Source organism: Erinaceus europaeus, chromosome 17, assembly GCF_950295315.1.
Source record: "Erinaceus europaeus chromosome 17, mEriEur2.1, whole genome shotgun sequence".
In the NCBI taxonomy this organism is placed as follows: domain Eukaryota; kingdom Metazoa; phylum Chordata; class Mammalia; order Eulipotyphla; family Erinaceidae; genus Erinaceus; species Erinaceus europaeus.
This window is the reverse complement of record NC_080178.1, coordinates 7,902,209-7,916,747: the sequence shown is the minus strand read 5'-3', so window position 1 is coordinate 7,916,747 and position 14,539 is coordinate 7,902,209. Positions and strand designations below refer to the sequence as shown.

Sequence of the window (14,539 nt, the reverse complement as noted above, 5' to 3'; positions counted from 1 at the left end):
CGAACTCCTCATGCACCATTTTGTACTGGGTTGCCCAGTGTCCACTCAAAACCCTCCCCCAACACCCGTTTTTGGTTATGTTGCAACAGACCAAACCTAGTCAAAGTTTCACCTTGTGGTTTGCCTTTGTTTATTTATTTGTTCGCTTGCTTGTTTGACCAGAGCACCACTCGACTCTGGCTTACGGTGGTGCTAGAGATTGAATGGATAACTGTTATGCTAGCTCCCCAACTCTTCCTTCGCTTTTTTAAGTTTCACCTATAAGTGAGGGCATCTGGTGGTCCTCCTACTTCTGGCTTGCTTCAGTTAGCATGCTTACTTCAGTTGCATCTCAGCTGTAAGAAATGAAAAAGCTAGGATTTCAACTGATTAGTTTTGTGACTTTGTATTAGTAGCATGACTATTCATAGGCTCCAGTTGTTCCAAGTACCTCTGTCATAGGATTATTGTGAAGATTTTATGAGATCATCTGTAAGATAGCACTATATTACATATCTTAATCAGTTAACACCCTGATTGGAACAGAGCAGATGCTCAGCATTAGGAAAAGAAACACAATGAGAGCTTCACCATAGGTATGAGAACAGGAAGAGCAGGTAAGATCAAAATATTTTCATGCTCTAGGTATCAAACCACAGGAGAAAGCAATTAACATTTCTAAGTCTCAGCTTCTTTGCTGTAAAATATAATACACATTCCCCTCTCGTAATGTTATTGTCAGATTTAAGTGTAGTTAAATCCTTGACTGCTTCCAGCATGCCACCTGATGCAGGAAATAGTTCTGAATAGATTGGCAGCAAACCAAATTCAAATCCAACAAATTGGAGAGAGTTAGCTTTGTTGAACCCTCACCTTTATTCAGTTGCTTTCAACCATTGGAAGGAAGAGAGAAAAAAAAAATCTACGGTGCTCTCAAGTAAAAGAAGATATAAGATTTAAGAGCTACCCATGATCTGGAATGTTCCTCTTGATAAGACTTTCTCTTCTTCTCTGCCTTCTCTAAAGGTCCATATTTGCAACACTACATGTTGTAATCTAAGCATATTATAAGGGGACCAGGCGATGGTGCACCTAGTTAAGCACACATAACACTAAATATAAGGATCCACCCAACGAGCAGTGAAGCAGGTCTGCGGGTATCTATCTTTCTCTCTCCCACTCTAGCTCCCCTTCCAATTTCTCTCTGTCTATCCAATAAAATGATGGAGGTAAAAAAAAAAAAAAAATGGCTGTCAGGAATAGTGCGTTTGTAATGCCAGCACTAAGTCCTAGCAGCTGGAAGAAAAAAAAAGAAAGAAAAAAATGTTATTATTATATAATTTTGTAAATCACTAATAAAAATGTAAAAATATCATAACATTACAAGTAGTAGATGTACCTCAGAAGTGTCCCAGGGCCTCTGTGAAATGTCTCCTGGTTAGGAGCTTCTGACCTCCCCCTTACAGAATGTTCTAAATTCGGAATAGCTGCTCTCCATTTGGACCCAAACTCCTTGTGCCTTAAGCCCCTTATTAGATGAGATCACTAAAATCTGGATGTCACCAGTATGGTCCTGAATTGTTTTTCTTCTGAGAAATAGTATCAAAGTTGGCTTTCAGGAAAATATACATTATCACATATGAAATAGCTCAAACCCCATTCTAAGTTTTCAAAAATATTTACTATATGTCCACTTTGTTGTTATAATAACTTGAGATACCTTTGTGGTGAGCATAGCATAGCAACTTATTTTACTGTACAGAATTATACCCCTAAATCGCATACCATTTTGCCAACCAAAATTATCTCAGTAAATAAAAATGGGAAATTTTTTCTTTATTTTTTATTTGCGATAGTAGTAGGTTACAAAATTATAAGAGTACAGTGTATAGTTTCACACCACACATAACAATCAAAGTTCTGTATCCTTACCTTCTCACTTCCCAGACACAACCACTATAGTTCCTACAAGTCCTCAAAACAATTTCCTTGCTTCTGTTTTATGTTTTTGCTTTTTTTCTCAAATTCATGTATATCAGATCTCTATATTCCACATGTGAGAAAAATTATCCAGTAGTTAGCTGTTCTTTTGTCTCTTATTTTGCTAAGCATATTTACCTTCAGTTCCATTCTTTTGTCCTAAAGGATACGATATCATCTTTTTGATTGCAGAGCAGTATTCCATGGGATATATATATTATATTTCTTTAGCCAGTCATCTGTCAATGGACATTTAGGCTGCTTCCACTCTTTGGATATAGTGAATAATGTTATCTATGAAGTAAATAAATAAATAAATACATTAAATTCCACAGATGGGAAGTGAAGTTTAAACAGGTACTCAGCTTATTCTCTTCTGTACAGGAAATAACCTCCAAGCAGTCTGAATATGCCAAGAAGTTAATTCATGCTCAGCCAGGTGTGTTGACCTGGGAGAGAAGAAAATTAGAAGCCTGGTCTTTATGAATTTGTCATCATCTTCTCTCAATCATTAGAGCAAAAGACACTTGACCTAAGATTACAATGGAACAGACTAAACACAAGAGAACTTTGCCTTATGTATTATCATGAATATACATTTCACATAACACAGTGTAAGTTTGAGGTGCCCAATTTATTGGTTTAATCTCCCTAATATACACATTCTAGTTGCAAACAGGTATCATTTAGTACCATTAAATGAAGGAAATTAGAGGCTACACACTAATTCTTATATAATAGACATCCTATTAACAGGTAGTGAAGGGAATCATTAACACTGAAAGTAGATTCCCATATTCCAACATCTAGAAACCTTTTGTCAGAATAAGAAGTGTGGTGTCAAAGTGCAGAAGATGAAGACAGAGTGAATCGAGGTGCACAGAGAGATTAAAAGCAGAAGCTCCACCAATAGAAGCTCACAGCCAACTGGGAAATGATGGAGAAAACATAGTAGCAGAGACTCCAGGTTCCCATGGAGTGAGACAGATGATGACAAGATATTGCCAGATTCCTAAGTTTCTGTGTCTCTATTCTTCACAGAAATGTTCAGATATGAACCACAAAATGGTACCAGTCAAAGTAACGCATCACAACGCAGCTATAAAATTTTCAGGGGGAGATACAGATGGAGAATCATCCAGGAGAACCATCTATGGAACTACAGAAAGACAAGCCCTGTAAATTCATGCAGAATTGTTGTATAAACCTGATTTCAGCCAAAAAGAGAAGACCCTGTCTTTCAAAACTGAGAGTGATTGAAATTACATCCTCAACCTCAGATCCACATCTACATTGAATCCATGGCCAGGAATAATCTCACCACAGTAACTGAATTCATCCTCACAGGCTTCACTGACTACCCTGGCTGGGAGATTCCCCTCTTCTTGGTGTTTCTGGGTTTCTATCTAGTCACCCTCCTGGGAAACTTGGGGATGATCGTGCTGATCCAAGTGGACACCCAGCTCCACACACCGATGTACTTCTTCCTGAGTCACCTCTCCCTTCTGGATGCCTGCTACACCTCAGTCATCACACCTCAGATTCTGCTTACACTGGCCACAGGCAAGACAGTCATCGCCTATGGCCAATGTGCTGCCCAGTTCTTCTTCTTCACCATCTGTGCAGCAACAGAGTGTTTCATGCTGGCAGTGATGGCCTATGACCGTTATGTTGCTATCAGCAACCCACTGCTCTACACTGTGGCCATGAATCCCAGAATCTGCTGGAGTCTGGTGGTGGGAGCCTATGTCTGTGGGGTCTCAGGAGCCATCCTGCGTACCACATGTACCTTCACCCTCTCCTTCTGTGATGACAATCTCATCAACTTCTTCTTCTGTGACCTTCCACCACTGCTGAAACTTTCCTGCAGTGACACAACAAATGCTGAAACTATCATTATCATCTTTGGCAATGTGATTCTGGTCAATGCCTTTGTCATCTTGATTTCTTACCTGCTCATCATCAAGGCCATTGTGAGGATGAAGTCTCCAGGTGGCAGGGCCAAGACTTTCTCCACATGTGCCTCCCACCTCACCACTGTGGCCTTGTTCTTTGGGACCCTTGTCTTCATGTATCAGCATAGTGGACCTGGAAAATCTTTGGATGAAGAGAAGGTGGTGTCTGTCTTCTACACAGTTGTCATCCCCATGTTGAACCCTCTGATCTACAGCCTGAGGAACAAAGATGTGAAAGCTGCCTTCAGAAAGCTTATTGGTAGATTCAAGTGTCTCAAAGTACATAGATCTGAGTGAGATGACTCATTCCATATTCATCTAATTCCAACATATATTTGTACATACGAACTCTGTATACAACCCAAACCTACGAATACAGAGAAGGGAAATAGATTCTACCAGCACATTAGGAAAAGTGCAGATATGATGTATATTTACTTGCATCAGTCTCCATGAAGAACTGACAACAATGATGAAAACTATTACTAGTACTACTCCTCTCCCACTTTTAATACTTTCTTTAGCAATTCTTGTGGTGGTCTCAGAAGTCTCGTGGTGGTCTCAAACATCAGAACATAGAGAAACTCTTAGGCTCGAGCACCTTCTATTTATCTCATCACATTTCAATTTTTCTTGCATACATCTGGGTTTCCCAATTGTTCCTTTTACTTGCTTTACACTCAATACTATCTTTTTGGTCTCTGTCAAGGAATCAATCTGGAAATACATTCCTCACTGTGCATCCTTAACTGTACTGTCAAATATTACTTGACTCTACATGTGAAGGGTTATTTTCAGGCTGTCCCTCCTGTCCCATCATCCATATGTCTACTTGCATGTCAGCCTCACATTCTTTGGGATACTCTGTCTTTGTTGTGGTTTGAAATCATAAATTATCATGCCTACAACTTTGGGTTTATTTCTGAGTTTCTTTCACTACTTAGGGTTTTTTGCTTCCTGTAAATTTAGGGATTATTTTCTAGTTTGGTAGGAATGTCATTAGACTTTTGATGGGCATTGTATTGAAGCCAATTAATACATCTCTTGATGTTAACTGGTTATTTCCACTCTAGACAGTAGCAGCGGAAGGCCCAGATACAAACCCTGTGAAGGTCATTAGAAAGAAAAAGCAGACTAAAGTATCCCATGTGCTTGGTCAGTACAGCCATCCATAGCTGCTATGAGCATTGGCTAGCAAATAGGTGAAATGTACCTCTTTTCTGGAATAGTAATATCCATAACCAAGAAATTCACTTCTCCCAGAAATGCAGGGGAGGTCACACCCACTTTCTCCCTTCAACCCAGCCAGTTTTTTTCTGTCTCTATCATAATAAAATTAAGTTTTTTTAAAGAGAAATTATAGAGGGTCAGGCAGTCACACACCTGGTTAAGCAATCATATTACAGTGTACAAGGAGCCAGGTTTAAGTCCCTGGTCCCTATCTGTAGGGGGAAAGCTTCACAAGTGGTGAAACAAGGATACAGGTGTCTCTCTATCTCTCTCCTTCTCTATCTCCTCCTCTCCTTTCAATTTCTCTCTCTCTATCCAATAATAAACAAAAATATTTTTAAAAAATAAAGTAAAGAGAAAGTATTATGTAATCAAGAAAATATAAATTCACAAATATTGTAATAAATTAAAAATGTGTTGAAAATGCAGCAACTTTTGACTTTACATGCCCTAAGTTCATTGAGAAACTATATTCCTATCTGAAGCCAAATCAAGCAATCACCATGACTCAGAAGGAATGATCAGCTGTCCTTTCATAGAAAAAAAAAATTGAAAGCAATTAAAGTCTCGTAAAGTTCCTCCTCACTGATTATCAGAGATAAGTAAATAAAAACAACAATGAGATACTACTTTGGTCCTCTGAGAATGGACAGGAACAACAAATGTTGGAGAGGTTGTAGGGGTAAAGAAACCCTTTTAGACTGCTGGTGAGAATGTAAATTGATCCAGCCCCTGTGGACAGCAGACTGGAGAAGTCTCAGGAGGCTAGAAATGGACCTACCCTATGAACCTACAATTCCTCTCCTCAGGAATCATCCTAAGGAAACAAACACACCTGCAGGGGAAGGAGGCAGAGGAGAGGAGCTGGGAAAGGCTGGTGGTGACGAGCATAGGAAACCAGTTCCAGGTGGGTGGGGTGAGTTGAGCACACACTGTAACTTATTTTATAATTTTATGAGCCACTGTCAAATCGATAATAAAAAAAACAAAATTTGAAGTTAGGCTATGTGAATGCCTCCCTTGTCTGTATTTAAAATTAGTATCAGGGGACCAGCAAGATCATTCCAGTAGTAAGACACATGCTCTACTATGTCCATGGCCCAGATTCAAGCCCCAGGCACACGACATGATAGAACTACAACACAAAGGGCAGCTTTAGTGCTATAGTAGCTCTCCCTATCTCTCTGCCTCTGCACAGATATAGATAGGTGTAGATATAGGTATAGACAGAGCTGGCCTAAAGCTACAAAATCATACATGAACAAGGCTCTGACATGAAGAGGAAAGATGTATCAAGTTTTCACTCTATTATCAGCCTAGAACATTCCAGTAGAAACTGGCTCTGATCAGTGTGCTTTTATTAAATTTTTATTAGTTATTTAATAGTTATTAAAAAGACTGTGAGACAACAGGGGTACAATTCTATACAGTATCTTGGTGGCGTATAGTTGTTCATAGAAGTCTCACACGATATGCTGAATTTCTATGATGTCTGTTGTGATATCTCCTCTTTCATTTATGATCCAATTTATTTGGGCCTTCTCCCCTTTTTGTCAGATATGAGAATATCTGTCCCTGCACTTTTTTGTGAGCCATTGGCTTGTATTATAGTTTTCCATCCTTTCACTTTGAGTCTGTGTTTGTCTTGTTGAGTTAGGTGGGTTTCCTATAGATAGCATATTGTTGGGTTGTGTTTTCTGATCCATCTTTAATAGGTTAATTCAGGCCATTGACATTTATTGATATCAAGGACTTAAGATATTTTAACACCATTCTTGTAGATTTTTAGAGTGTTCTGATATATGGCCTATTTATGGTGGTCTCACTGTTTCTAGGAGACCTTTCAGAACTTCTTTCAGGGCAGGCTTGGTGATAGTTGATTCTTTCAACTGTTGCTTGTCTGAGAGGGTTTTTATGTCTCCATCTAGTCTGAATGACAATCTAGCAAGATACAGTAGTCTTGGTTGAAAGCCTTTCTCATTGAGCACTCAATAGATATCTTGCCATTCTCTTCTGGCCTGTAGTGTCTGTGTGGAGAAGTCTGCTGCTAACCTTATGGGTTTTCATTTGTAGTGTTTTCTTCCAGGGTCTCTTTTGTTGCTTCTGCATTTCTGATGACAATTCTTTCAAATGCTTTACTCACTCCTGTGATTATTTCTTTAACTAGTGTTTGGATGTTGACCTCATTACTTTGTGCTTCAACCTTTGGGGGGCTTTTAACTGGACTCTTGTCCTGGTTCATTTCTCCAATATTTCTTCTTGTGGGTTTGACCATTCTATATAGTATGTCATGAGTTCCCTCTCTCAGCACCCTTCAAATTACTGATCACTCTTGCCTGGATTGACTTGTTTCTAAGTAAGGTAATTAGAGAGTTAAATGTTGTGGAAATTGACAGTTGTTTCAATATTACTTTAATCCCTGAATTGGAGCTCAGTGGTTTAAAAGCCTCTTTTGTTCTTTTTCTTCCCTATAGGCTATGGGAGCCTGAGGGCTTTTAAACTATAAGTAGGCTTCTTAGTTTAATCCCTCATTCCTAACCAAGAGATAAAGCAGGGTGGGGGAGAGATAATACTGTGGTTATGCAAAGAGACTCTCACAGCCCCACGGCTAGGCCACTGAGGTATAGATCTTCTCCTGAGTTTCCTGGTTAGTTCTCTGTCACCTGGTGTCAGCACAAGACCTCCCCCCTGCTGCTCCAGCTTCTGAGGACAGTACCAACGGAGACTCACAGTTGTATTTGGTGAGTCTTAGGGGAGTCCTCTCCTCCCTTCAGCTGTCTTTTTGTTGGTGAAAGATACTGGAGGTGGTGTCTCAAGTGGTAAACTGCCAGACTGTTACCAGCCACTTAATCTCTCCCTAGGCTCCTCTCTGTCCAGAAGCCACATGTATTTGCACTCACTGGTGATTTGGTGGGTTCCTGAAGTCATTCTAGTCTGGTCTTGTTGTGACCCCAGATGATCTGTCTAGATGCCTTCTATTTCTACCTCCTTAGATAAGGAGATTGATATCTTGGGCACTGGGGAACAGGGAGTCATTGAACAGAATAGAGACAGGACTCAGTCCCTCACTCCTAACTACTTACACCAGTTGGTTAAGATAAGGAAATTATAATTTAAGATAAGGAGATTGTTGACGACTTATGCTTCACCTGGGATATCCCCACATAGTCACAAGTGTACATAAATACCCAAATAGATCACTTACTGTAATCCAGGCACTAGTGGCAACTCTGCCATCCTGAGCATGAAGTGTAAAGACCTTTTGAAGAGATCTGTACAGACTAGCAACCGATGTGTGAATAACTGAGATATGTTCTTGCTTCTGAGTTGAATCACATACCACCTGTACGCTACTACCATCTTCAAAACCCAAAATGTTAAATCTCTTCAGAAAGCCAGCATGTGGATGTGGTACCCACAGTATTGTCAGCATCCCTAATAAATCTTTTTGGAAATATATTGTCTTCTTTTAATTTATTTGCATAAGTGCTTAAGTACCCAGGGTCAAAAACAGGGACTCAGGATGGATGCAGTAATAGGAAAAGTTCACCAGGAGACTTCAGACCTGAATTCCAGCTCTGATATGACCACTAACTAGTAGGGAAGCCAGAGCAATGTCAGAGAGGAGCATATTTATTCCTTACAGAAACTGACAATGAACTATAACACTAACAAGACTTGGGAGTTGCCTTGAAATCCCATGAGATTTGTGTTTACCATCTTGAAGTGTGGAGGAGATGAGATAATGAGCCCCTGCTGAAGTGTGTTCTCCCTGACAAGACTGACTTTTCCCTGGAGCCACAGAAACTGTCCCAGGTGCTGAATTATAATTCAAGGATAACCACTGAACTCTCTGCTTCCATCCCACAAAACCATCTCCAAAAAATATTTTAAACATTCTACTAGATTCATAGAAAGAAGAAACCTAAAACCTGTCAGCTACATTCACCTATATGAATATATTTGTAGCTTTCTTCAAGATGCTTATATGAATCCAGTTTAATTGCATTCCACATCTGACATTACTCCAGCTGGATTATTCTTCCAGGTAATGAAGAAATAATTGTGTCCTTGCTAAGGTGATAGGATGCTAGAACTGAAGTAAAGTTCATACAGCTAATTAGAGTGAAACTTTGCAGGGAATTTGGCCATTAGAATTGGAACTTTTGGGGATTGGGCAGTAGCTCAGTGGGTTAAGCGCACATAGCACAAAGTGCAAGAACCCGGCATAAGGATCCCAGTTCGAGAACTGGCTCCCCACCTGCAGAAGAGTCACTTCACGGGCAGTGAAGCAGGTCTACAGGTGTCTATCTTTCTCTCTCAGTTCTGTCTTCCCCTCCTCTCTCCATTTCTTTCTTTCCTATCCAACAACGACAACATTAATAACTACAACAACAATAAAAAGGGCAACAAAAGGGAAAATAAGTAAATATATATATTTTTTTAAAAAAAAGAATTGGAACTTTCATTTAGTAATGTCATATCTAACAATAATTTCAGCTCTTGTGTCAAATACACAAGTAAGACTGGGTCATTTGTTTTGAAAATCACACCTTCACATTCTTGGGCCTTATATGTGACTTTTTAAATTTTAGTAAAAATGAATAACTTCATGTGGAAAGAGAGGGGCATACAACAGAAACATCACTATAAACTTCTCTCCTTCTTATAATTCTGCTCTAAGTGGGACCAATCAATGTTCTACTGTAATCTGAATAGTTCCAACTAGTAGTATTTCTCACTTTCCTCACTCCCTCCAAAGGTCTTGCATTTTTATACAGTGCATTGCAATCAACACCTATTACAAGCAATGATATAAACACATAAGTGTAGACATTATGAAATATCTATGGACCAAAAACCTTAGTGTATCCTCTTGTGCAATGTTCCAGGCTTGGGAAGTCTTACTCATTCAAAACATCTAAATGAGATCATACAAAACTGATATCACAGCCTAGTCCTGATTTTCCCCCTTGAGAAATACTTCGGAAATTAATTTTATGAAAAATAAACACTCTCTACTTACTTTCATTAGCTAAAAAAAAATCTATTCCAGCTTTCCAAAAATCATGACATTTCCATTTTACTACTAAGAAAAGTAAAGTGCTGTTAGTTAAGAACCAAAGCAAAGATAGCTAATTAGGACCACTAGCCATATTAGTCTTCCTACACCAAAAAGAATGAAGAAACAAAAGGCATGATCAACAGAATACTCTAAAATCTAACTTAACTTTCCTTTCCTATAGAGGCTGAATACTTGTCACTTATACCCAAAATTGAGACATGTCTGTTGGAAAGTATTTATACTGCGAAAGAAAGAAGAGAGGAACTGGAACTAGAAAGTTTCTGATTCAGATTTGATTCTCTTTCCCAGAACATAGTAAGTTGGGTGACTTCCTTAACCTCTGTGAACCTCATGCTGTTCAACCTTAACAAGATTGTGGGGCTGCTGGAAGAACTAGAGTTTGTATAGGTGTGCCACAGGCATGTGGCACAAAGTCAGTCTGACTACATCTGCACCCCAATAACTGATGAATAAATAGTCTTTTGTTGTATGCATTGAACAATTATGTCCACAGACAATCCCAAGACCTCTACATAAAATTGGCAGGGACTGGGTTACGACAGCTACAAAACTGATACGGAGAAACATGTTGAAATTACTACGTTTTCTCATAATTTGAAAGTAGGAAGACTCAGGCCATCTAAAGAACTACAGAGAGAGTTCTTGGATTCCAAAAATCCTAAAGTGCAGAAGTGTCAAAACAAATTCATAGCAAAGATCACAGAATTTGACATCAAACCTGAAGAATTCAGAACCCAGATCTTCCACTGATGTAACTGGGCAACGCTGAACAACTTTACCTTCCAGAAATTCAAATTTGTCATTAGCAAAAAAAGAAAAAGAAGCAATAGTAATGCCTGTTCATGTCACTATCCAGTTTCCCAACACCATTTGTTTTAAGAGAATTTGTTGGTCTTGGCTCCTTTGTCATAAATTAACAATAACTAGTGTGTTCATAGTGTGTATACTTATCTCTAGGCTCTTGTTTTTATTCTTTTTAACCACGCATCTATTTTTATTCCAATGCCACACTGTTTTCATTGTTGTAATTTTGTAGTATAATTTGAAACTGAGGAGCATGACGCCTTCATTTTTCAGTGTTGTAAATTATTTTTCCTCAGTAAAATAGCTATTAGAAAAATATGAAAACACATGTACAAGAAAAATTCTTTCAGGATACTCACTTGCCTCATATCCATAGATGTTTAATCAAGGATTGTGAAGACAAAAGAACACTAACCATCATATACTCCTGTCCCACTAGCTTTCAAGATTAAAATAAGAGACATGAGAAGGAACAAAAACTTTGAAGGTATTCAATTTCGAGACAGAATTATAGTGATACTAAGCATTTAATCTAACCATACCAAAAAGTTAACTCATGCTCAGACAGTACTGCTAGAGTGAGATGGTTCAAGGAAGATTGATAACAGACATGTTTTACATGATGGGTTAGTGTCTTCCTATGACTGCTGGCTGTGGACTGAGCTACATACAGAAGATCTCAACCAGAGAATAAAGTGTAGATTAGGATCTTCAGCTTTCTTTTGAAAGTATTATTGAAACACAATTGGTATATGACCTTTTGAAGACTTAAGGTATAGAAACTGTTGGTTTGACACACTTTACATAACACAAAATCATTGCTGCTTTAATAGCAACTAACACTTTCATCAATCTCATAATCATGTCTTCCATACATAAGAAAAATTAATATGTATCTGTTGGTACCCATGAAGTTTGTCATAAGAGCGCTACTGATTTAAATCCCTATACCAAGCACTAAGTCTCTAGAATGTAAAACTAATAATTGCAAGGAGGTACTGTCAACCAAAATAGTTTTAGTATCATTGAATGAAGAAAAACTTTGAGCAGATGCTGAGTCACATAAAAAAAATTATCAATGAGTAAAAATGTGAATAGTTAACATTAAGAACAAAGTCTTCATCTTCCAACTTCTAGAAGTATTACGGGAACAAGGAGTTAAGAGTCATTTGAGCTCCTACTAGGAGTAAAAATAGGTCAATGTGCAGGAGAAGGAAAAAGAGGTAATTCAGGACCAAAATGAGGATTGCAGATGGGATGCCCACAGATAGGGGTTCACACAGCAACTAGAAGAGCATATGGAATTTCTCTCCCATAGCATTTCTTCTACAGGGTAGAAGAGACTGCAGTATCAGATAGGGGGATTAGAATAGACACAAACTAGATTATTACACAAACTCAGCCTATGTGTCTCTTTTTTTCATAGAAATTTCCAAAAATAAACCAGAATTGATTTAAATAAAAATGTATGACATCATGACTGAGTTCCAAAAAATATACAAGGTAAATGCATAGATGCCTTAGAAGAATCTTCCAGGAATAGAAGAATCTTCTATCTCAAAAATGACATCTGAAATTTCATCCAGAAATTTAAAAGGCTTCTAACACAAAGAGAATCTACCCTTCAATCTACCCTGGGTCATTTTAAATACCTATTACTCAGAGGAGAGTCCATATTGAACCCATGGCCAGTAAGAACCTCACCAGAGTAACCAAGTTCATTCTCATGGGCTTCACTGACTACCCTGGCTGGGAGATTCCCCTCTTCTTGGTGTTTCTGGGTTTCTATCTAGTCACCCTTCTGGGAAACCTGGGGATGATCGTGCTGATCCAAGTGGACACCCAGCTCCACACACCGATGTACTTCTTCCTGAGTCACCTCTCCCTTCTGGATGCCTGCTACACCTCAGTCATCACACCTCAGATTCTGCTTACACTGGCCACAGGCAAGACAGTCATCGCCTATGGCCAATGTGCTGCCCAGTTCTTCTTCTTCACCATCTGTGCAGCAACAGAGTGTTTCATGTTGTCAGTGATGGCCTATGACCGCTACGTTGCTATCAGCAACCCACTGCTCTACACTGTGGCCATGAATCCCAGAATCTGCTGGAGTCTGGTGGTGGGAGCCTATGTCTGTGGGGTCTCAGGAGCCATCCTGCGTACCACATGTACCTTCACCCTCTCCTTCTGTGATGACAATCTCATCAACTTCTTCTTCTGTGACCTTCCACCACTGCTGAAACTTTCCTGCAGTGACACAACAAATGCTGAGATTATCATTGTCTTCTTTGGCAACTTTGTGATTCTCGCCAATGCCTTGGTCATCTTGATTTCTTACCTTCTCATCATTAAGGCCATCTCGAGGATGAAACCTTCAAATGGTAGGACTAAGACTTTCTCTACCTGTGCCTCTCATCTCACTGCTGTGGCCATTTTCTTTGGGACACTCATTTTTATGTATCTTCGAACCGGCTCAGACAAATCCCTAGAGGAAGAGAAAATGGTGTCTGTCTTCTACACTGTAGTCATCCCTATGCTGAACCCACTAATCTACAGCCTGAGAAACAAAGATGTCAGAGCTGCCTTCAAAAAGATCACTGGTAGACTCCATGTGTCATAGAACATGTAAGTCTGAATGAGAGCATCTCTCCCATATGTCAATTTCTGTTAAAGACTGCTAATCAACAACATTCTATACACCCTGAAAGGATGAACAGAAGAAGCATAAAGGCCTTATCAGGTATACAAGAAAAAAATTAAAGACTATTAAAAATATTACATAATACCATGTTACTACTATCTTCTTTTCCTTCTCACATGTTCAGTCCTCCTTTACAACCAAAACTCTCATTTTACTCTCAAATGGCATAACACAGAAACTCAGATCTTGGACTGGGAAGATAGAATAATGGTTATGCAAAATACTTATTTTTTCATTTTTATTTGTAAATAGTAGTGGGTTACAAAATGGTAGGATTACAGTATATAATTCCACACCACATATACCACAAAGTGATGTGTCCCATACTCCCACCTCCCAAAGATAACCACCATAGTTCTCACAAAGTCTTAGAACCAGTTTGCTTGCTTCTGTTTTTCTGTTTATTTGTTTTGTTTTGTTTTTCAAGTTCATATATATCTGTTCCCTAGATTCCACATATGAGTGAAACCATCCGGTAGTTTTCTTTCATCTCTTTATTTTGCGAAGAATAATCATCTCCAGTTCCTTCTATTTTTATCTCAAAAGAAAAAAACAATATCATCTTTTTTGATATGCAAAATTATTTTATGCCTGATACTCCAATGACCCAGATTCAAACCCCAGAATCATTATGAGCCAGAGCTGAACAGTGCTCAGGTGAAAAAACAAAATATAATAAAGTTGGAGGTCTAATGGTCCACAGTTATCTCATCACACTCCAACTTTCTGACATTTACATTTGAGTTTCTATTATTTCCCTCCATTTTACTCAACTCAATGCAGCTATTTGCTTTCTGTCAAATT

The 14,539-nt window shown here is 38.8% G+C and overlaps 2 protein-coding genes across 2 annotated transcripts; both read left to right on the top strand.

The window, feature by feature from the left end:
* The first annotated feature begins 3,260 nt into the window (after positions 1–3,260).
* LOC132534027 (olfactory receptor 9I1-like) lies at positions 3,261–4,211 on the top strand. The gene has a single exon (XM_060177440.1). It carries the CDS (start codon positions 3,261–3,263, stop codon positions 4,209–4,211), a length of 951 nt encoding a protein of 316 aa, XP_060033423.1.
* Positions 4,212–12,718: 8,507 nt separating this feature from the next.
* LOC103110306 (olfactory receptor 9I1-like) lies at positions 12,719–13,654 on the top strand. The gene has a single exon (XM_007519479.1). It carries the CDS (start codon positions 12,719–12,721, stop codon positions 13,652–13,654), a length of 936 nt encoding a protein of 311 aa, XP_007519541.1.
* The last annotated feature ends 885 nt before the right edge of the window (positions 13,655–14,539 follow it).